This window comes from Carya illinoinensis, chromosome 7 (genome assembly GCF_018687715.1).
Source record: "Carya illinoinensis cultivar Pawnee chromosome 7, C.illinoinensisPawnee_v1, whole genome shotgun sequence".
NCBI classification, from domain to species: domain Eukaryota; kingdom Viridiplantae; phylum Streptophyta; class Magnoliopsida; order Fagales; family Juglandaceae; genus Carya; species Carya illinoinensis.
Window position 1 is genome coordinate 8,606,853 of NC_056758.1, and position 23,618 is coordinate 8,630,470.

The 23,618-nt window shown below is 32.5% G+C and overlaps 1 protein-coding gene across 1 annotated transcript; it reads left to right on the plus strand.

Annotated features, from left to right (window-relative positions):
* Positions 1 to 4,276: 4,276 nt before the first annotated feature.
* On the plus strand, positions 4,277 to 6,899 carry LOC122317250 (cytochrome P450 84A1-like). Its single transcript, XM_043134230.1, has 2 exons — positions 4,277 to 5,286; positions 6,098 to 6,899. Exons 1-2 carry the CDS (start codon positions 4,351 to 4,353, stop codon positions 6,719 to 6,721), a joined length of 1,560 nt encoding a protein of 519 aa, XP_042990164.1. The 5' UTR covers positions 4,277 to 4,350; the 3' UTR covers positions 6,722 to 6,899.
* Positions 6,900 to 23,618: the final 16,719 nt, after the last annotated feature.

The window sequence follows — 23,618 nt, forward strand, 5'->3', positions numbered from 1 at the left end:
TTAATAATATATAATAGATGAAATTACAATACTTTTTTTTAGAAACAGAGTGCAGTGAACAAAACAAATAGATCAAATTTAACGATACACCATCACGCGAGTTCTCGATCTTTTCATCGCTTGTCAAAAAAAATATTTAGTTCTTATTGTCTCCATTAAATCTTAATATATACACTTTTTTCATATAAATTATGATATTAATTTTCATTTTGCAACAAGAAGAAAATCCTACTGATTATGATATGACCCAATTGTATGCTAAAGCACATAAAAATCGTGATGGTGTTTGGAGCAATCCTGAGGCAGAGGCAAATTATGTAAGTTTAAGTTTATTTAATTTCACTGTCTAAATATATTTTTGTTACATATACTAATTTTAATGTTTTTCTTTTTCCAGGACAAGATGATATCTCTTAAAGACACTGTTGCGGATCCATCTGATGAATCATCTGTCAACGATGCTCAAATCTTTTCTCAAGTTCTTGGATCACGTTCTGGATATTTGAAGGGCTTAGGACGTTGCGTGAAGCCATCCTCAGCATCTTCATCATCTTCTAAAGCCAGATCGAATGACAACAAGATTAAAAAATTAGAGGAAGCTGCACTTGAGATAGAACGATTGAGATCGAAGGAAAAAGAGTTGTTGACCTGATTAGATCAAGCAGCAGATTTAGAAGCAAGATTAGAAGAGAGGCTACAATTAAATAACCAAAAAATGTTTGAACAATTTCAATTAATGATGTCCCAAAACCCTATACCACCACCACCACCACAATCATAATTCATTTGTTTTTTTTAATTGCCTTTAATATTTACGATGTTTGTAAACATTTGAACAATTGATGTATATAGATTACAATTTGTATTAGTATCAATTTCATTTTGTTTGATCAATGTCGTTTGAATGGTAAATTACCATTTATGCATACATTCGAACAAAAACATATCCATTCGAATCAATAAATTCCCATTTGAAAAAAAATATACCCATTCGAACTTACCGAGAAATACAATCCATCCGTTCGTTCGAACAGCTAAATACTTATTCGAATAAATTTATTTCTAAAAGTCTGTTCGAACAGAAGATTTCTGTAAATAGATTATTTGTTCGAACAGTTAATATTTTTCTTCAAACTAAAGTCGCTTACGAACTTTTTTGTTCGAACGGACTTGGTCAGATATGGTTATTGGTTCGAATTAGCATTTCATGTTGTTCGAACAAAACTATTTCCGTTCGAACTTGATTCTGAGACGACATTTTTTTGTCTCAGAAAAAATTTCCCGTTCGAACGGTTTCGACCGGTTCCGCCCAATTTCGTCCCTAAAAATACTTTTCAGAGACGAAAATCAATTTTCGTCTCTGAAAACTTTCTGAGACAGCCTTTTTGAAACAAAATAGAGACAAAATTTTTTCGTCTCCCAAAACTTTTAAGGACGAAATTTCTATTTTTTGAGACAAAATTTTTGGTCTCAAAAAATCATATCTCTTGTAGTGTTTTATCTGCGTTCATTTTGCTTTTAGATTTTTCGTGATATCATTAATGTTATCATCATTATCACGAAAGCACACCTCAGTTTTAGCAAGATATCATGCATGTTTTGCAAATTATCAACTTTTCAAAAATTTTCAAAATTTTAATTTTAATATTTCTTAAATATAAAAAAATTATTTTTAAATTTTAAACTTTTTATCTAATCATTATTCAAATATAAAAATCAATACAACTTTAAAAACTTAAAAACATATTTAAAAATTATATTCAAACAACTTTTTAATTTTATATATCAATTTTCACAAACAATAATATTATAATACTTAATTTAAAAATAGAAATGCTACTATATTGCCCAATTATACCGCTTACTAGAGTTATATAGAAATTGCTTGAATAGGCTGTGAATCGATCAGATCGATTGTCGGAGCACAGAACTAGCAAAGAACTGGTCGCCGGGGGATAGGAATTGAGGAAAAACCAATATTGATGATTCGGTGCCGGTTTGAACTCCTGGAAAACTGCTGAACTTGCCGGTTTTAAGAATATATATATAAAATAGTGTCATTTTACTTAAATGAGTGCAACCCTACCACTTACTCTGTCTCATTTACATGGCATTACCATGTAGTAGTACATTATTTATTAGGAAAAAAAAAACACACGCACACACAAACGTAAAAATGGTACAGAGGCAAAGATTTCAGTTTTTCTATTTTTGTGTTTTCAAATGCCATTTTGTTTAGAATATGTTTTTATTTTTTTTAAATAAATTAGGTACATAGAATCATATCAATAGTGCAAAATGGGCAGTATAACTGGGGAAGCATATATAATAACATTATTCTTTTAAGAAATATTTTGATTTAATTTTTTCTTTATTATTTCTCAAAATCTAATCCCAAATAAATTCTCACAATTCTCAAATATTTCCGAACATTCTTAATATTCAAACATATATGTCGTTTTTAACAATGTTCAAACTACATATCGATGCCAATTGACCAAAAACCTGCTCTCCTATCTTTTCTTATTTATTTTAGTTTAATTTAAATGTTTTCTATTTAAATTTTCTCGTTTAACATACATTTATTAATTTGCTAAACAACGAGACTTGATCGTTTGGAAGCATCGAGACTCTGGGCATGTTTGGACTTTTGGGATATATAAGAATTTTATAAATTGTAATAAAATAATTTGAGTGAATATATTTTATTTGAATTTGGGAGATGATAGAAAAGAAATTGAGTAAAAAAATTATAAAATTAAAAAATCATTTGAATACAACTTTTTAATATTATTTTTATGTTGAAGTTTATAAAATTTATATTAATTTTTGTCTTTTATTTTGAATTTGATAAAAGATATATTAATTTTAATGTTTAAATAATAATTATGTAATGATTAAATAAAAATATTAAAATTTAAAAAATAAAAAATATTTTTTATTTAAATGATGTTTAAAAATAAAATTACCACAAATTTTAAAATTTAGGAGAGTTTTCAATTTCTCAAACATGCATATATGTAAACAGTAAAATGCACTGATTTAGTATGATCGTACTAATAGATCTTCAGACTAGTTAAACCTCCGTGTTATTCGGACATTGGACGATGAAACTAATCAACCCTATTCGGACTTGTGTCAGGCCTACGTCTCGCAACCATCAATATTTAAAAGGTGATTAATATATACATAATATCTCAATCACTATTTAATATAGAATAAAAAATAAATAAATTAGAGATTAAAGGATATAACTGAAGCATGCATATTGCATGCACCCGAACAACATATTAAAAAAGATAACATAATATATATGTCGTCTGAGTTGTCAACATAAAATAGGAACGGTCCAGGCGGAGTCAGTAGCAGCAGCTAGGGACATCTTTTAGGCTATATATGAAATCATTATTTATTTTAAAAATTAAAATGGATGAAAAAAAATAAATTTTATTATTTATTATATATTTTAACAATCACCTCACGTGTGGATCAGACTCTTTTTTAATAATGACCTAACGACATATGTAATATTTAATTAAATAGTATAAAGTATAGAGTCAAAATCTAAACTCAAGATTTCTACTCTAATATCATGTCAAATCACTGCTTATTTCAAAAATTAAAAAGTAAATTTTATTATTTATTTTATATTTTAATAATCTATATGCATACTTCAAATTAGTTGAAAGAAAAAGATAGTTTAACCAAAGTCTAAAGAGTCTATAACCAATATTAATATTAGTAATGTATTAATAAAAAAAATTGCAAAATAGATTCTTTTAGGTAGTTTTTAAGATACATAGTTTTGTAATTTTTCGAATAGAATTTGTAAATAATCTACTTTATTATAAAATATTTTATCTAACATATTATATAAAATTACATTATTTTTTATAATTCTTTTGTATCTAAATTATATTTCTTCAGAATACAATCCGCGGTAAATGATATTGCTAATCATCTTGCATCCATCACTGGGATTGCTTAAGTAGTACTACATGATGTGTGTACATGCATCTTCCAAGTGTACAGGAAGACAAATTGCCAACCCCTCATGTCGTCAATGCATGGTCATGTGTGAAATCCAAATTAATTTCTTTGCTTTCATGCATGTGGTCCGGTCTTCTGGTTTTACTGGGTTGTCAATTTCCAGAACAATACAAATAAATAATTAGTTTAATACAAATTTTATATTTGGACCGAGTCTTCAAATAAAAAAAAAAAAGGCATTTCCTTGCTCGCAGGAGCTACATAAACTAGTATATAAAGCATCATAATATCTCCTTCCAACCTAGCAACGTTTAAGAGTTGCATTCTCTAAGCTTCCTAGCTCACTTGAGCAGATCAGCCATGGATTCTCTCTTACAAGCTGGTTTGGGATCTTTGTCCCTGGCAGTCTTCCTTATGATCATCATCCCCTTGCTGTTCTTGTTGGGTCTGGTTTCTCTTGTCCAAAGAAAGTTGCCATATCCGCCGGGGCCTAAAGGGTTGCCGATCGTCGGAAACATGGGGATGATGGACCAGTTAACGCACCGGGGCCTGGCCAAATTGGCAAAGCAATACGGTGGAATCTTTCACCTCCGGATAGGGTACTTACACATGGTGGCCGTGTCGAGCCCCGAGGTGGCGCGCCAGGTCCTTCTGGTTCAGGACAGCATCTTCTCCAATCGTCCTGCCACCATAGCCATCAAGTACCTCACCTATGACCGTGCAGACATGGCCTTTGCTCACTACGGTCCCTTCTGGCGACAGATGCGAAAGCTCTGCGTGATGAAGCTGTTCAGCCGCAAAAGAGCGGAGTCGTGGGAGTCCGTGCGAGAGGAGGTCGACGCGACTGTGCGTACCGTGGCATCCAACACCGGCGAGCCGGTGAACATCGGGGAGTTGGTATTTGAACTGACGAAGAATATAATCTATCGGGCAGCTTTCGGGACGCAGTCGCACGAAGGACAGGATGAGTTCGTTGGGATACTGCAGGAGTTCTCCAAGCTGTTTGGAGCTTTCAATATCGCGGATTTCATTCCTTGGATGGGATGGGTTGATCCGCAGGGACTCAATGCCCGGCTGGCTAAGGCACGTCACTCACTGGACAGGTTCATCGACAACATCATCGACGATCACTTGGAGAAGAAGAAGAAGAAGAAGAACGAGAAAACTGTTGGGTCGGTCTGTGAGGACACTGATATGGTGGACGATATGCTAGCTTTTTACAGCGAGGATGGAAAAGTTGGCGATTCCGATGACTCCATCAAACTCACCAAAGATAACATCAAAGCCATCATCATGGTAAGATAAATTCAGATCATCCTAATCACCAGTTTTTTTTTTTTTTTTGGTTTTAATTTTTTTTAAAATTTTAAAAAACTCTATTTAGTCTATTAAACACTAATTTTGATAACTATTATTTTCTACTTGAATCAATGGATCAAGATCTTCAAGTGAAATAGATACATAAAGTGAGCCCTACATCATTTATACCTGACCGCTATATATGTTAGACAGTCTATCTCATGAGTCTTTCAACTCTTTCCTACTCGAGACGTAATTAAGTTGGAGCAATAACTTAAAATGATCTTTGAATGAATAAATTAGATAATATATAGTAATCCTTGGTTATAATTACCGTTGTATAAATACAAACAAGATCTCATACCTTGAGTGGTAAAAAGATTTGAAATGATCTGTGACAGACATATATTGACGTGCTTTACCGTATTTATTCAAGATTTAATATTTTTTGAAAAATTTGGTGAGCAATACTTAATAAATCACTTTTATGTGTCTGTTTATTCCCCTCTTAAGATTATTTTTTTTTTTTTTTTTTTTTTTTTTTTTTGATAATTTTAGCAAAAGTTTTGAAAAAATATTTTTTCTAGCACGAAAAGCAGCCTATATATGCTTATGTGACAATTCAGTAACTAATGATCAATCAAGGGATCAGAGCTTCTTTCCTCAACAAACATGATGAGATAAATTATTGTTCATCCAAAATTTTAATACACGACATAATACTCATGAACTCATTTTAAACGATCTTAGAAAATTCAGTAATTTACAACAATTTGTTTTAAACTATAGCTATATGTGTAATATGCAGGACGTGATGTTTGGTGGGACGGAGACAGTAGCGTCAGCGATAGAGTGGGCCATGGCGGAGCTGATGAAAAGTCCAGATGATCTCAAGAAGGTCCAACAAGAGCTCGCCGACGTTGTGGGTTTGGATCGCCGAGTCGAAGAGAGCGACTTCGAGAAGCTAACCTACCTCAGATGCTCTCTCAAGGAGACTCTACGCCTCCACCCACCGATTCCCCTGCTCCTACACGAGACCGCTGAGGAGGCCGAGGTATCCGGCTACAGAATTCCGGCAAAGACGCGTGTGATGATCAACGCGTGGGCGATCGGCAGGGATCGGGATTCTTGGGAGGACCCTGAAGCCTTCAAGCCCTCGAGATTCCTAAGAGAGGGCGTGCCGGACTTTAAAGGCAGTAATTTTGAGTTTATTCCGTTCGGTTCAGGTCGGAGGTCCTGCCCCGGGATGCAGCTCGGACTCTATGCGCTGGACTTGGCCGTGGCTAACCTCCTCCATTGTTTCACGTGGGAGTTGCCGGACGGGATGAAGCCCAGTGAACTCGACATGAACGACGTGTTCGGACTCACTGCACCGAGGGCGAGTCGACTCATCGCCGTACCGAGTAAACGGGTGGTGTGTCCACTTGTTTGAGCGATAGGATATTTTCGTTTTTGGAATTTGGGTTTTATGCCTAACGAATCCTTGGAGTAAAGAAAAGGAGTTCTAGTCACGGAATATCTGTCGAGAAAATAATAATAATAAAAACAGGTATGGAATTTAGTGCTGTTGAATAGAATTTTTTTAAACAATAAATATTGTAAATTTTGAATTGCGTGCCTTCTAATTCTTTATCTTTTCTTTTATGTTCTTTCGCTGGTAATTATATTTGGCATGTGCCCAGAAAATTTAAAAAAATAAAATAAAAAATATTAAAAAAATAACTTTGAAATCTTCTCCTCGGTAGATAAAGATCACCGCCTTTGATCATTATGATTATATTTTCATTCATTTTCCTCCTTACTTTATGCTGCCATTAACCCTCAAATCAATGTGATCAAAAGGTTCTAGCTTGCTACCGATAAATGTTACTAATGGACGTGGCATGCTATGTCGTTAGTCTTTATATCTAAAAAAAACATGAAAATGGTTTGAGTTTTCCTCTCCCAAAATCTAATACCCCCATTCTTCATCATCCCGACCTCTTGATCCAACTCTAATACATTTTGCCTCAAGAATAGCTCCCTCACTTTGGCTTTGAGAAGAAGAGGCCGGGATCAGAGTCACAGGATAATTGCACTTGCACATGAAACAAAACTGTGAGGATTTTAGTAATGGTGAGGCATAACGTCAACAGGAATGAGTGTTGGTGATAATAAGTCCATCCATTGAGCAAATGAGTCAATCCACAAAGGGCTATAAAGGTAATAAATAAAAAAGTACCCATTTGAAAGGAATGTTTGCGCAGCTAACAAAGTAAAGGAGCTCAATAGCGATAGAAAAATATGCAATTGCAATCAAGAAATCAATCACTTTCCGGCTTTCTGAAATATGCTCTGCATGCCACAAAAGTCCTCATCGTCGATCGCGATTACAATTAGTAAGGTCATTATCGTTCGCAACAACAGATAGAACGAGATAAGCAATCAACGAGACAAAAGCTAATGCTCTTAATATTGCAGCCAAGTCGTTGCTTTTGCTTAGGGTTTCTTAACAATGGGGGTATCCGGTTCTGGGAGAGGAAAACTCAGGCCATTTTCGTATTTTTTTAATATAAAAATTAGCCATATGGCATTTCACGTCGATCGATAACATTTATCTGTCAACTACCTCCGACAAACTAGCATTTTCCCGGCACAAAAATAAAGCCCAACACTCAAGTCAGGGCAATCAAGCCCCATCGCTTTGGATCTTGCATTTGTATATTGATTAAGCTCACATTTAGTACACCACATGTGGCTCTTTCCAAATACATGAGGAAAAAATCAGATGTGTCGGCATTCTTTTTTTAGTAACCAAATCTATCGGCCCTTTATTTATTTATCAGCAATGCTATATACAGTCGTGAAATTGTAAATACCGTGTAATCGTTTTAAAAAAGAGTGAGATACATGATTAAAATGTTAGTTTTTTTTTATGTAGGTCTCATATTAATTCATTTTTTTCAAAACGACTGCACACCACTTGTATAACCACGACTGTAAATATCATTTTTCTTTATTTATTTAAGAAGGTTTGAATAGTAAGTTGAATTGAGATAGGATGAGATAAAAAGAATAAATTTAATTAATTATTATTAGAATATAATATAATTTTATTTTAGAATTTTAAAAAATAAATTATTTATTATATTTATTTAAAAATTTTAAAAAATTTTAATAATTAGATTAAATAAAATAAAATAAATTGACTCGAAAGTATTTTTTATCCAAAAAAAAGGCCATGGTTGGCATTTATTAGTACCCTACTACTTTTTGGGTAGTTAGGACTAGAAATTGTACAAAATGATTTTGTTGGGACTCGAACACTTACCAAACTTGCCTATCTTGATTGGACAACATTAATAGGACGGCACACTAGCAAAAATGCATATTAATTTATTAGGACTCTTCAACCGGGTTTCGGACCGTTCAACCGGGTTTCGGACCGGGTATTCGGGTATACCCGGCCCGGAATTCGGATTCAATATCCGGACCGGGTTCCGGCCCAATTATATCCGAGTTATGACCCAGTCCGAAACCCGGATTAATCCGAGTTTTTACAAACCGGAAATCCGGGTTCCAGATCAAAACCGGTCTTTTTTTTTTGTTTTTTTTAATTGAAATCATTCTGTTATTAATTTTTTTATGTTGAAATTTTTTTTATAAAAAATCCACAATTTATTGCAATTTTTTCAAGAACTATTGTTGAAATGCAAAAGCTTTTTATTATATAAAAGCTTATATTTTTCATATCATTGTCTATGATGATAAAATATCAACCAATTATAATTACTACATACATATCAGCTATAAACAACTAATTAATCTAAAAAAAATCCACTACATATTGCATTGTTTGAACTGATTTGCCTAGACCATCCTGAAGATTAAAAGGTCAACATCTGAATTCTAAGTGGCTTGCAACTTTGTAATTAATCCCCATTTTTGGAAGCAATGAGTGGACTTTATTCAAATGGCCCAAAGTTCAACCACATTATTCCAGCAAATGCACACGAGACAACCTAAACCTGAACCACTTCCCAGAGTACTGAGTATATATGTCCTTCCTTGCCTGCACGACTTGGATCATGCTGTCTTCCTTAAAACCTGTGTCTGTTACCAAAAACAAAATGGAAAGAAAGATTAAGAGAATCATCCAAATCTTTCCAATTGATCATTTGACTGCTAGGCAGACACAAAAGGACTACAGAGAAATTTTAAATGGGGTTGAAAGAGTCACGAAAACAATTTTTAATCTCTTTCCTAGCCATAAAGCCAAACCATGTAAACTTCCCAAGTCTCATATTGAAGCATATTATCAAAGCATGTCATTAAATTAATACACACCAAAATGAGTTAAAAAGTTCGTTGTTCACAGCTCCATTTACCATTTACATATTGCCTAACAAGCATCTGCAATTCCTTCACCTATATCTCATATTAAGACAAAACAAAACCAACCAATAGTGCAAATAACGAAACATTGACCCACTCATTGACACCCTAATTACTTTTACCGTCAACTTTTAGAGTTTAAGCAAATAAAGATTACGAAATCTCAACTGCTAGAATGAGTTTGGTGTAGTAGAGCCGCTAACCAATTTATCAGTCACGACCACCAAATTAGGTGAGAGCGGGGGAGGAAAATTGCTATCAAAGTATATGTATTCCCACGAAATTTAATTATAATATATTCTAAAACCCAAACTCAATATAAGATATATTCTAAAACCCAAATCAACATAGATCTATATAAAATATACTCTAATAGCCAATGCACAAAAAGAAAAAAAAGGCAAAATCAACAAACAGAACAAAAGAAACAGAGAGAGGAAAACATACCCAGGGATGAAGACGACGGCACGAGGATCTAACCCATAAACAAACTGACTAAAGGAGTTCTTCCTAGATCTGGGCAGAGTAGTGGAAAACGACCCATGTTAAAAAAAATAAAAAATAAAAAAGCCAGATTTCAGAAACTAGGCTTACCGAAATGCTCAAAGATGGAGAGCGAGAGAGAGAGAGAGAGAGAGGCTTACCGAGAGGAGAAAGTTTGGGGGACTGACCTATTGGGAGTCTTGAGCGAAGGAAATCGCATCCCAGGGCCACTGGTTGAGCTGGCACACGTGCATCTGGAGAGCCTCGGGAGCGGAAGGGTGGGAGAACCAGAGGGGTGAGAGCTTCGCGTTCTTGCGGATCCTCATCACGGCAGCGGCGGCTACGGTTTTGTAGCTAGGATTCGGCGCGAGAGAGATAGGAGATGGGTTCGGCGAGAGAGAAAACGATCTGAAATGGGGGGGGGGGCGGGGTAGAATTAGGGTTTTTTTTTTTTAGTTTATAAACGGGTACCGGATTTTAAACCGGGTCTCGGATTTAAAATCCGGTACCCGGACCGGATTAATCCGGTTTTATCAATCCGGATTTCGGCCAAGATTTGACCCGGGCCGAAAACCGGAACCGGAATCCGGTCGGGCCGGATAAAATCCGGCCTGCATGAACAGCCCTACCATCCTCAATCTTATTATTTAAGAATTTTACCTTTTCTTTTTCTAATTTAATAATAAAAAAATGACTATTAACGAAGTTGTTTATTTGTTTTTTTAATTTTTCTTAATGATTAAAAATGTTAAAAAACTATTGAAAAGAAAATAAAAAGAACAAACAAAATTTTGAACTAGCGGTATATAAAATTAGAATTATTCTAAAGATTAATTAACTAATAGAACTAGGGAATTAAGAGATTGAGAAAATATACAAAATATAAATAAATAAAAAAAATCTAAGAATATGGATTCTTAATGAAATTCAAAAACTGCTGCAAAAAACTACAAGACAAGGTCAAATAGCTAAGAAAATTTGAGATTTTAAGAGTTTTACGGAAAGGAAAAATCTCAATTATTACATTAAAATGAAATACATTATAAAATAAGAATCTTGTCAAAATCCTAACCAAATTTGATAATGATTGCACTACAACAGCAAAGGCTTCTTGTAAGGAAAATACATTGTTACAATATATTGGCAACCAACAATATTAGGCATTTATTAGTACTCTACTACTCTTTGGGTAGTTAGGACTTGAAATTGTACAAACTATGCCTATTTACTCTTTTTATTTTGTTGGGAGCTTGAGCGCCTACCAAACTTGCCTTTATTGATTGCACAATATTAATATTGTGCTAGTGACCTCTTAGATGTTTGCTTAATAGGAAACCAATGGTATCACACACTAGCAAAAATCCATATTGCTCAACGTTATTATTTGAGAATTTAAATTTTTTTATTTAGTAATTAAGAAAGTAATTATTAGTGAAATTATTTATTTATTTATTCTTAATGATTAATGATATTAAAAAAATATTAAAAACAAAATGAAAAAAATTAACAAAAAATTTGAACTATCAGTACTTCCAGCAGTAAACACCGGGAACAAAAATAAAGCCCAACACTCAAGTCAAGGGCAATCAAGCCCCAGGGCTTTGGATCTTGCATTTGCCTATTTGATTATAAAGCTCACATTTAATGCATCACATGTGGCTCTTTCGAAATACATGAAAAAAAAAAAAAATCAGACCTTTCGGTATTTTTTGTAGTAACCAAATCTATCGGCACTTCCTTTATTGAGGTTTGAATGGTAAATTAAATTCAGATAGAATGGAATGAAAAGTACAAGTTTAATAAATTATTATTAGAATATAATATAAGTTTTGTTTTAAAATTAAAAAAATTAAATTATTTATTATATTATATTTAAAAATTTAAAAAAATTATAATGATTAGATTAAATAAAATAAAATGAGTTAAATTAAAAATATTTTTTTATCCAAACAAGGCCTTGTTAAGCATTTATCTGTACTCTACTACTTTTTGGGTAGTTCGGATTAGAAATTGTAATAACTATGCCTATTTACTATTTTTATTTTGTTGGGCCTCGAACACTTGCGGCAAGTAACTTGCCAAACTTGCCTATCTTGATTGGACGATATTAATGGTGTGCTGGGGACCTCTAGTTGTTTGCTTACAGCATTGACAATGGTTTTTTTATCTTCATATATAAAATTATATATTTTGAAAATTGATTTTGAATGTAAAGAAAAATTCTTACATTAGATTATGTATTTTTTGATCAAATAATAATAAAATAATAAAGAGAGAGAAGAGAAAAAAGAAAAGAGAGAAAAAGAGAGAAAAGAGAGAGTTGGAAGGAGAGAGAAAAAACAATAAAATAATATTTGAAGAAGGAAAAGGATATCTTTAAACATGAATAACTACTGTTCATAGTTATTTAAAATTATGAAGATAAATAAATCAATATAGATGAAATTGTGGCAAGTTTATTCAAATTTAACTTCAAAAATGAAGATGAATAAACCATTGCTAGTGCTCTAAGACACCAATAGGACGGCTCACTAGTAAAAATCCATATTACTCTATTAAGAAAAGAATAATGTTATATACTATACTATCATTTTATTTATATTTTATAATATATTATGTGGTATATTTACTAAGGCTGTTCATCTGGGCCGGATTTTTTTCTAGCTAGGTCCAGAAACCGAATAACCGGATTTCAGTTTCAGATTTCGGCTCGGATTTAATCCGGGCCGAAACCCACATTATAAAATTCGGATCATTCAGGTTCGGATCTGGTTATACAATCTGGGTTTCGGGTTTAAAACCCTGTACCCGGACTATATATATGAAAACCTTTGTTTCCCTTTTCAATTGTCGAGCTCTCGATCCCTCTCTTGCCCGAATCTCAAACCCTCTCTCTCTCTCCCCAAGCCCAAACCGCAGGCCTCTCTCTTCTCGGACCTCTCTCTGCTCAGATCTCTCTCTCTCTCTCTCTCTCTCACGCGAAACGAGTTTGGAAACAACCCACGTGACACGCTCGAGATTGCCATTTCGTGAAAGGTAGTTCAGATCTTAATGTATAATTTTTCTTTTTTTTTTTTTTAATTTTTTTTAAATTTTTTTGGTGGGTTTTAGCCTTGGCTGCACGTATACTCTGGTCTTGCCGTTTCTCTTACTCGAGATGTTTATTTCGTGAAAGGTAGTTCAGATCTACATGTATCCGTTTTTTTTAATGGGTTTTTTATGGTCAGATCAATGCTAGAATCTATTCAAGTTCATATCTGCAGCAATTTTTTAGGGTTTTTTTTTTTCTGTTATTAATTTGTTGATTTGAGTCTGTTTTGTGTTCATTTTTTTGTGTTTTATGCCCAGATCTAGGGTTCCTACATTTTTTATTTTGATCCTAAAAATCTCATTACATTTGAGAAAAGAGAATGGTAAAGCAGAGAAGACTAAGAAATTAGGTGGCCTCTGGTTCCAGTAATGATGCATTTGAATTTCCTTGCACCTTTCTTGGAAGCAATCATTTCATTGGTTTAAAAATGGTGGAACCTTGGGTTGTCGGTTTAGTGTTGGTAACTGGCCGGTAAGCTTTGATTGTGGCCAACATAGCATAACAAAGGTTGCTCTCAGGAGTAGTGCAAAAACTACGTAGAGTGATATATCTGCCTCTGTTATGAAACCGGCTATCATAAATAATAATTTGTGTTTGAAGGCTACATTCCATTTTTATATTTGAGCTTTATAATAGATTAGGTGTGTTTCGGGGGCATATGTTTGTTATCCCTATGACTGATACGTCTCCGTTTTGCTTTGTTTGATGGTATCTCTATGATTGACGTTGGTAGCAAACTTTATAATAGATTAGGTGTGTTTTTGGTTGCTTGCCCTATGTTCGAGGATTTTGGTGTCTTCTTTCTTGCGCCTTTAGGCCTTTTATACTAGTTTTCACTTTTCCTTTCAGAACCGTCTCTTTCACTGTAATATTTTTAAAAATAAAAAATTTACAGTAGAACCTTGAATTGTTTCTCCCATTTATTTGTGATGATGTTCTCGTTTCTGCATGCACTGAATTCATACAAATAATTGCTCTGTAAGGTCCTCGATTGAATTTAGCTACTAGTTTGAGAAAATTGATGATGGTTGGGGCCTTTGATCTGGAGTATAGGTTAACTCGCACCCATATGTAGTAAACTGCATCCTGCTTCAATGTAGATAGACCCCATTTCTTTTTCTTAGACTTCCAAAGTACAAGAAATTTCAAAGCCTTTTTTTAGTTTGAAAGTTAGGAACTTCATTATTGAGGTATCTCCCATATAGAAAGATATTCTGATGTATGTTTTCTTTCCTCTTTTGTCTCTACCTTATTGTCTAGAACTTGGAATTTCAGAATTGAGAAGTGAAAATAGATTTTATAGGGATTATCTAGGAATGTTGATTGTTCTTCAACTTGACTAAAATTTATGCTACTTATTAATTACAGGGGTGCTAGGAGACTATTGGTGAGAAATACTCAACTCAAACCGTATATGAGGAGTTGTAGATAAGCTTGGACCAACAATGGCTGTTGAGAAATGCATTGATTACATAAAGCAGACATATTATGTAATATGTATTGGTGGCTCTATGTAATCTATTTTTTATATGTAATTTCATATTTTGTAATTATGTTTTGTAATGTAATGTATAAATACCAAATAATATAATATGTAGTGATTGCATTTTTTTTTTAGATGCATTTAGTTAAAAATAATAATTAGTTTTGTATATAAAAGAATATGCACCAAATAATATAATATGTAGTGATTGCAATTTTATTTTATTTTATTTTAAGATGCATTTAGTTAAAAAGAATATTCTTTTTAACATTTTTTTTTGAAAAATTTGTAATAGAATGAAAACAAAATCCTTCTTAAAAGAAATTTAACAATATAGATTTTTGTAGTTTAAAAAAAAAAAAAATCGGGTATACCTGGAATCCAGATTTTCGGGTTTCAACAAATTCGGATCCATTCGGGTTCTGGACTAGGTCATAACTGGGTGTACATGGGCCGGATTTCGGCCCTGATTTGAAATCTGGGTTCCGGGTCGGATACACCCGGATATTCGGTTCGAAACCCGGATGAACAGTCCTAGTATTTACTATCATTTGATGATAAAAGAAATATGTAATAAATGATTATTTAATGGTGATAAATGTGCCACATCTTATTTAGTAGGATATAAGTAAAATAATAATGTAATGTATAGAATTTTCCTTAGAAAAATGCTATTTACCTTCCTCAAGATTACCGTTTAAGAATTTTAATTTTTCTTATTTATTAATTAAGAAAGTGACTATTAGTGAAGTTGTTTATTATTTTTTAATTTTTTCTTAATGATTAAGGATGTTAAAAAGATTTTGAAAAGAAAATGGAAAGAACAAACAAAAAATTTGAACTAACGATATGTCTAGCGGTAAATGCTGGGCTACCCACTAGCACCGTCCTACTCTTGTATGTAGGATAGGTTTCATTCGCGAAAGGATGATGTTGCCAGAGAAAATTATAATTATTCTGAAGATTAATTAACCAAATAGAACTAGGGAATTATGAGATTGAGAAAATATGCAAAATATAAATAACAAAACTCTAAGAATAAGGATTATTAATAAAATTAAAAAACTGCTACAAAAAACCACAAGCTAGGGTTAAATAGTTAAGAAAATTTGAAATTTTGAGAGTTTTACATAAAGAAAAAATCTCAATTATTACATAAAAATAAAATACATTATAAAATAAGAAACTTGTCAAAATCCTAACCAAATTTGATAGTGATAGTGCTGCAACAGTAAAGGCTTTTTACAAGAAAAATACATTTTTATAAGGCTTTTTTTTTTTTTTGTGACTATTGGCAAGGAACAATATTAGGCATTTATTTGTACCCTACTATTCTTTGGGTAGTTAGGATTTGAAATTGTACAAACCATGCCTATTTACTCTTTTTATGTTGTTGGGAGCTTGAGCGCCTACCAAACTTGCATTCATTGATTGGACAATATTAATGGTGTGCTAGGAACCTCCTAGACGTCTGCTTAATAGGACACCAATAAGGCCGCACACAAGCAAAAATCCATACTACTTTATTAGAAAAATGCTACTTAATTTCTTCAATGTTATTGATCAAGGATTTTAATTTTATTTTACTTAATAATTAAGAAAGTGACTATTAATGATTTTGTTTATTTTTTTTAATGATTAATAATGTTAAAAAAATATTGAAAAGAAAATAGAAAAAATGAACAAAAAGTTTGAACTAGCAATACATTCATCAAACACTAGGCGGCCCACTAGCACTATCTTACTCTAGTATGTAGGATAGGTTCCATTCGTGGAAAGATGATGTCTATTAAAATTAGAATTATTCTTATGATTAATTAATCAATAGAACTAGAGAATTATGAGATTGAAAAAATATGCAAAATATATATATAAAAAAAAAAACTCCCAGAAGAATGATTATTAATAAAATACGAAAATTGCTACAAAAAACCACAAGGCAGGGTCAAATAGCTAAGAAAATTCGAGATTTTGTGAGTTTTACATTAAGGAAAAATCTCAGTTATTACATAAAAATAAAATACATTATAAAATAAGAATCTTGTCAAAATCCTAACCAAATTTAAATAAAAATCATATTTAAAAGTGATAGTACTACAACAATAAAGTCTTTTTGTAAGGAAAATACATTGTTACAAATAACATTTTTTTCTTTCCTTGCAACTAACTATTGGCAACAAACAAAATCGGTTGCCCTACTTTCAGAATTGCTGCATTGGTGAATGTCTACTACATCAGCAAGTTATTTATTTATTTTTTTGTTCATTGCAAATAAGTACTTTTAGCAATGAGATTCATTCATTGCAAATGTATATCTTCTCATTGCTATTGTCCTTCTAAGGGATATGGGCAACCATTGCAATTAGTCTTTATACTGACAAAAAATTTGATTTTTGCGATAAATCTAGTTGCTGCAAATATGTAGTTATAACGGATTTAATTTGTTGCAAATGTACTAAAGCAATGAATTTTGTCCTTCCAAATATGCATTTGCAACAAATTTAATGCGTTACAAATACATTGCAACGATTTGTTTCCACTGCAAATTTATAGCTGCAAAGATTTCAGTTCATTGCAAATGTACAACAAATTTCAGTTCACTGCAATGTAATAATTGTTGCAAATGTCTATTTCCAATTAATTGATTTGTTGCTTAAATGAATTTGCAACTAATGTACTTTGTTGTGAATGTAGTTTACCAATGAAATGGATTCATTACAAACATACTAAAGCGACAAATGCAATTTATTGGAAATCATCATTTGCAACGATCTGCATTCATTGCAAATGCAATTTCACAATAATTCAATTAGTTGCAAATAAATATTTGTAACGATGTACATTTGTTTAAAATGTATTATAACAATAATGTATATTCCTTACAAATGGACATTTGCAATGACGTACATTCGTTGCAAAAGAATTTCACCAACATAATGATTTCGTTGCAAAAGCACTTCACATTATTGCAATGAATTGTTTTTCTTGTATATTGTGAAGTTGCAATGAAATGTATTCTTTGCAAACATATTTTTGACAAAAATATTTTTTGCAACATAATCATGCAGTTATAAATTCATGAAATTTGTCACAAATTTAGCTACATTTGTCATTTCAATTATTTCTAGTTTTTCTTTATAAAAAGTAATGGGTTCTTAATTGTGTTGCAAATGAATCCAAATTATTTAAAATTCCAACAAATTGTCTATCTATCTACTTTCCATTAGTTCATAATGTTATTAAACTCACTCGACAACTAATACCTATATTGCTATGGACTTATAAAAAAATATATTGCAATACCTCTTGCACCATTTGATTGACTAGATCTCTTATAATCTCATCTAACATGATCTATTATATAATTAATATCTCTAAATAACATGTCAATTTCAAACATGTAGTGCACAAGAACATCATGTTCTTACACTAATGACATCTTTATGTTCCACAATCATAACCTACAAACACATTCATTTCATTAAAAAAAAGTCTACAATAGCTTTTAGACAATACTGCACTTACATCATTTCATTACATTTCCATTAGAATACAAAGTCATCTTTCATGAACGACACACAAAAACATTAATATGCAACTGCCCTATATATACATATATAAATATATTTATATATAGTCCGAAGGGTAGTTGCATACAAATATACCTTAACCTAAATTGCAAGACTAATCCTAACAATTATCACCTGACTAAACTTCAATCCAGCTATAATAATGTGACATTTACAAATAATCTACGTCGAACATTGTCAACCATATAATTACATCATTTTCCTCACTTATTAAAATAATTCCGTGAACTAAGTTTTCATGCACATATCTACTATAAAAATAGCTAAAAATGGGACAATGACTAAAAAGATAGCTATGCTCTAAACTATCATTCCAACCATTGCCAAAATCACATATGTTTAGATACACTTGTATATATTTACCTCTATCAAAATTCATTAGATATCTTTCTTCAATGTTAATAGCCTATGAATGACCTCTAGATTCTCTTTGAGACTCCATGATCTGGGCCAACCTCAAGTTTATGCATTTTTCATAGAGCCTCTGATTCTTCATAACTGCTTCCAAGCCCCTTGTTAGTTCCTCACACTTCTCTTTATATATTTCAACTTCTTGTACTAGATTGGTGATCAAATGAGAAGCTAGTTTAGGTTCAGGTACAATTGGATTGCCCAAACCATTTGATTCTATTATACAAAAAATACAGATATCTTATATAAATAAATATTCTTTTAACACAAATAAACTAAATGGACGATACTCTTATTATTGCTCACATAGTTCTCTTGACTATGCTCTATCACTACTCTACCATTCTTTCCAAATCACCGAGATAACTTTTGAAAACCTACTAATTTATCCCTTGTATCATGCTACAAAGTAAGTAATAATGTTATTACGGTTATAAATCTGGTATATGCTTTCTTACTAGTTATAAATACTATAATTAATTTCCTTCTTTACATTCTCAACGATCAACCTAATAGATAATTTCGACCTGGCTACATTATTTGATCGTGCATTCTCCCTATTCATCTTATTATGATCAATAATGATCATCAAAATAATGAAACATTATTTCCATCTAACTAATTCATTTAAACTAATCCTAAAAAACGATATAGTTAATGTTTTACATGAAAGATATGAGATGCCCATCGTTCGCACAACTTTTTCCACATTGTTATATTAACCATAGTTGACTCTTTTGCCAAGGCTGTTGCATGTGTGAGCCATATGTTATATTCCAAGTACAGTTAATGATGAAAGGCATTGTAACTATTTTGTAGCTATAATTCTACACATTCTTTATGATTCAGGTTCTCCCAATCTAGGATTTCTGCCTAATAATGTATTGTATTCAATTATTTTGGGAGATTAAGAAATAATAGTTAAATAACAAATTATATGTTGGAAATAGGCGTGACTGTACTCACTCTGACACACCAAATTAGTTTCTTATCATCTGCTTCTGAACAAACCTCCAGCTAGATACATCATGTTTGCATGGTGCTTCAGAATCCATGTCACTCATTGGCTATAAATCCTTGCATTATCACATGAGGCTGAAGTTTGCCCCTAAAGAATCTCTAGTAGATTAGACCACATAGAATCAAGCTTTTCCTCTCACTTGCTACCCCACAACGAGCTTGTTTTCTTGTTGGTTGCACATTCATATTATTAGTAATATGTACATCTTTCTTCATTTATCCATATATTTAGAGAATGTTGAACTAAATGTGCTTATTGGGCTTACCAGAGGGGTTTGTGGTGGCACCTTCGATCACAAGAGCATCATTTTAAGTTACTCTAAAAAATATCAGGTGGCTCTGCTGAGTCCTGATCTAATGTTGCAGATGTTGACTCATTGCTTTTGGTGCCTACATTCGCTGCATGTGGCCTCCTAACGTACTGCACAGCATAAGGTCTCCACTATGGCTTTTGTCGTACACTAAGTTGCCATCGATAAAACGTAGTTTTTCCCCCACGAGCATTGTTGGCCACCATACTATCTATTTGATTAAATATACATAGTATTTGTTGAGAGAACTGTCTTACAATAGTAGCCACATTAAGTTATACCACCTTATACATGGTAATTTATATGATGTGTGAATCATTATTAATTTAAGTCTAATTAAAGAAGTGTCCTAAACTATATGTTAAATTACTCGAATCCACCTTGATGCACATCCCAACACAATAATTATGTTTCGTGCCTGATGAGTGTATGACAGCGCACTCCAAATGTCCTATTATTGGACTAAAATATTAAAATGTGAATATAAATCATAGAAATTAATGCGTATTCTTGAATTGAGTTTCTATTTAATTTGAGATACTCTTAAGTAGATTTTTATGTTTAATTTTAGAGTCAAAGCTCAGTCAAATTTGAAGGAAGACTTTCATAGGGTTTTAGAGAAATTTGGATCAAGAAAAAAAAAATCACATAAGGAAACCGTAAGAAATCTAAGTCTGAAATTCACTAGAAGATAGTCTGAACATATTTTAATATTTTGATCTTAACTTTCAACTCACATATAAGATTGATACGATTTTTAATGCGTTGGAAAGCTATCTTGAAGGTCTAAAAATTTGTGACTGATAAATATTTCTAAAATTCAGACTCCTGAAGCGTCTACAACGCTTCCAAGCTGAGTTCTAAAAGTTAGGCGATTTTTCATATGGGAATCAAGAAAACATTAGGGTTTCTTTTCTATCCTATATAAGAGTAGCAATGGCACAAGATTGAGGGGAGGAGAGGCAAAAGGGGAAGATCTAAAGAGAAAAATATTTTTTTTTGTACCTTTTTAGTTGTCTCATGGAGAACTAAATCTTGGGTAAAGCTTAGGGCGGAAATTGATTGGTAAAAATACTTTTACTTTATTTTAATTCATAAATTAAGCTTTATTATTTAAGATTCTAGGATTCAATTCTTTATTTGTTTTGGATATTATAAGGTTGAGAGAATTATATTAAATCTTGCTATGGTTTAATTTGGTTAAGCTATAGGATTATGAATATATATTTGTGACTTAAACATGTTTTTCATGCCTCTAATGTGATCTTCTGCTGCACTATTATTTGTAAACATAGGGTCATTTTTAGGTCTGATATTTCTTTTTATACATGAAAACTGTGGCTTGTTATGGGAGAATAGATTCTAAAATTAAATTTGAAAAAATTGATGCATATAATGTCATATCTTCCGATTAGGAATTTGGTGCTATAATTTTTAATTGCGTATATAGTTTGGATTGAAAAAGTTTGAGTATTGGATCTGACTGATAGAAATCTGAAGCTTTACTTACCTTTTTATCCATGCCCTAAACTCATTTTAGTTGCATGCTTTAGGTAGAATTTCTATATTCTTATCTAATTGTCATTTAATCTTTTCCCTTAAGTTTGCATTTTGTAGTGTTTTTTCCTACTATGTGGATCGACACCCTAAACTATACTATATGATCACATAATAGTTTGGATGTAATTAGTGCCACACTTCCAACACATGAACAATTCATGTGTTGCAAAAACCATGACGAATCATCCCTTGATACCAACATATATATCCCGCTTCACTACCATGTTCTTCACAAGCCTATGTATAAGTTCTCAAATATAAACCAACACAAACTATCAGTAATTAACATCCTATATACATGCAAATGTTTACATCTACTTTACCAAGAGCTTCATGCAATTAAAGCCTCAAATAGCCTGAAGATGAGGAAGGAAGACTAAAAATCTTGTACATTTACTTGATACAGAGATGGTTGGTTAATTTTGAAATGCTGCCTTGTCACTTGGAGGCCCAAAGCTCGTCACAATCTTACATTGAAATAAAAGCTTCCAAACCACAAGTTCAATAAACGATGGCTAAAGCAATACGGGTTGAATCCCATACCAGAACTAGGCACGGATGATTGAAACAAAAGCCACCTTCACAATAGCTCAACACTCCCAAACCATAATGACCCCCAAACGTAGATATAAAGGCACTGAAGATGAAAATCAACTAAGGCCTGGAATAGGGAGACTCAGAACTGTTCTATCCTTCAGGGGAATTATTGTGAGGGATGTTCTTTACAGCAAATACGAACTAGAGAAAGGTTGAAACTAGAATTGTCTTTATCTAAAAGTGGAAAACAATGGAATCTAGGATGAGGCTTTGGAGAAAAATTAAAATAGAAAGAGTAGGGTAAGCTTGATATGTTTAACTGGTATTTTGAATATATCTTAGATGGGCGGGTTTCGTTTCTCCCACATGAATATAGATTGGGTAGATAACAATATTTAGGCTTCCTTTATTATTATCCCTTAATATGAATGGCTGGCTCATTTTAAGAAAAAATGTATTTTAAATTTTTCATCATGAATAATCGTGCCCAAATATTAGCTTCTTGTATAATGAGAAATACTTAATTATAACAAAATACTTGAACGTGAATGTGTTCCTAAAAATGAAAAAATATGTTATTTTTGGACCAAGTTAATTATGTGTGAAGTAATCGATGGCGTCATTCAAATGACACATCCGCTTCATTTGCCATCCAGACTACTGTGCATGTGATTTGCATACCATTCCTTGCAGAGTCTATTGAAAGGTTGGGCTAAACAGTTGTTCATTTGATCATCTCTTGAATTATTTATTTTACATAAGCGTTTCTGAATTGGTCGAATGGACTGGCCAAATAGTTGGTCGTCTGATCAATACTCTATCAAACGAAATGTTAGATCAGGTTGCAAAATGTGAATTTACAATGAAATGTTAAAACTCCTTGAATAGATTGGCCAAAAAGTTGGTCGTTCGATCAATAACAAAAACCTGAAAATAAATAGCATATTAGAGTAGCTTAAATGAAGTGGATGTCATTCGAACACTAAAACTCGAGTTCCATCATGACTTGCAAACAGAGATTGTCCAATAGATGATGGAATAATTTTACGTTTGAACTGGATACTTTAACTTCTTTATTTCCTTTGAACGGAATAGCAGGCAAATACATAAGTTCGAACAAGCCTTAGGCAGTGATGTTTGAATGGTGTCTTCAAACAATATCTCTTCCGGATGACCCACTTGATTTAAATACTCACTGCATGACTGCATTGATAGGTCCCAACAATTGAGATAATGTTAACGTAAAATAACTCTCTCTTCGGGTGAGAAATAAACCGCAATAATTGAATGAAATTTTCTGATTGCCCATAACAATTTCTGGGCTGCTTTAAATAAGCAAAGCCATTTACATTCATGCCAAAAATGAAGGAAAAAAACTAGCGGCTAACTAACTGAAACTCAAACACGTAAACACACGTAAAACAGAGCTCGAAACAGCATAAAACAGAGCTCGAAACAGAACAACACTT

What these genes read in the sequence shown, in the direction of transcription:
- LOC122317250 (XM_043134230.1), top strand. Translation starts at nt 4,351, where the DNA reads ATGGATTCTCTCTTACAAGCTGGTTTGGGATCTTTGTCCCTGGCAGTC. An exon ending in ACATCAAAGCCATCATCATG is followed by an intron (nt 5,287 to 6,097) that starts GTAAGATAAATT and finishes TGTAATATGCAG; the next exon opens with GACGTGATGTTTGGTGGGAC.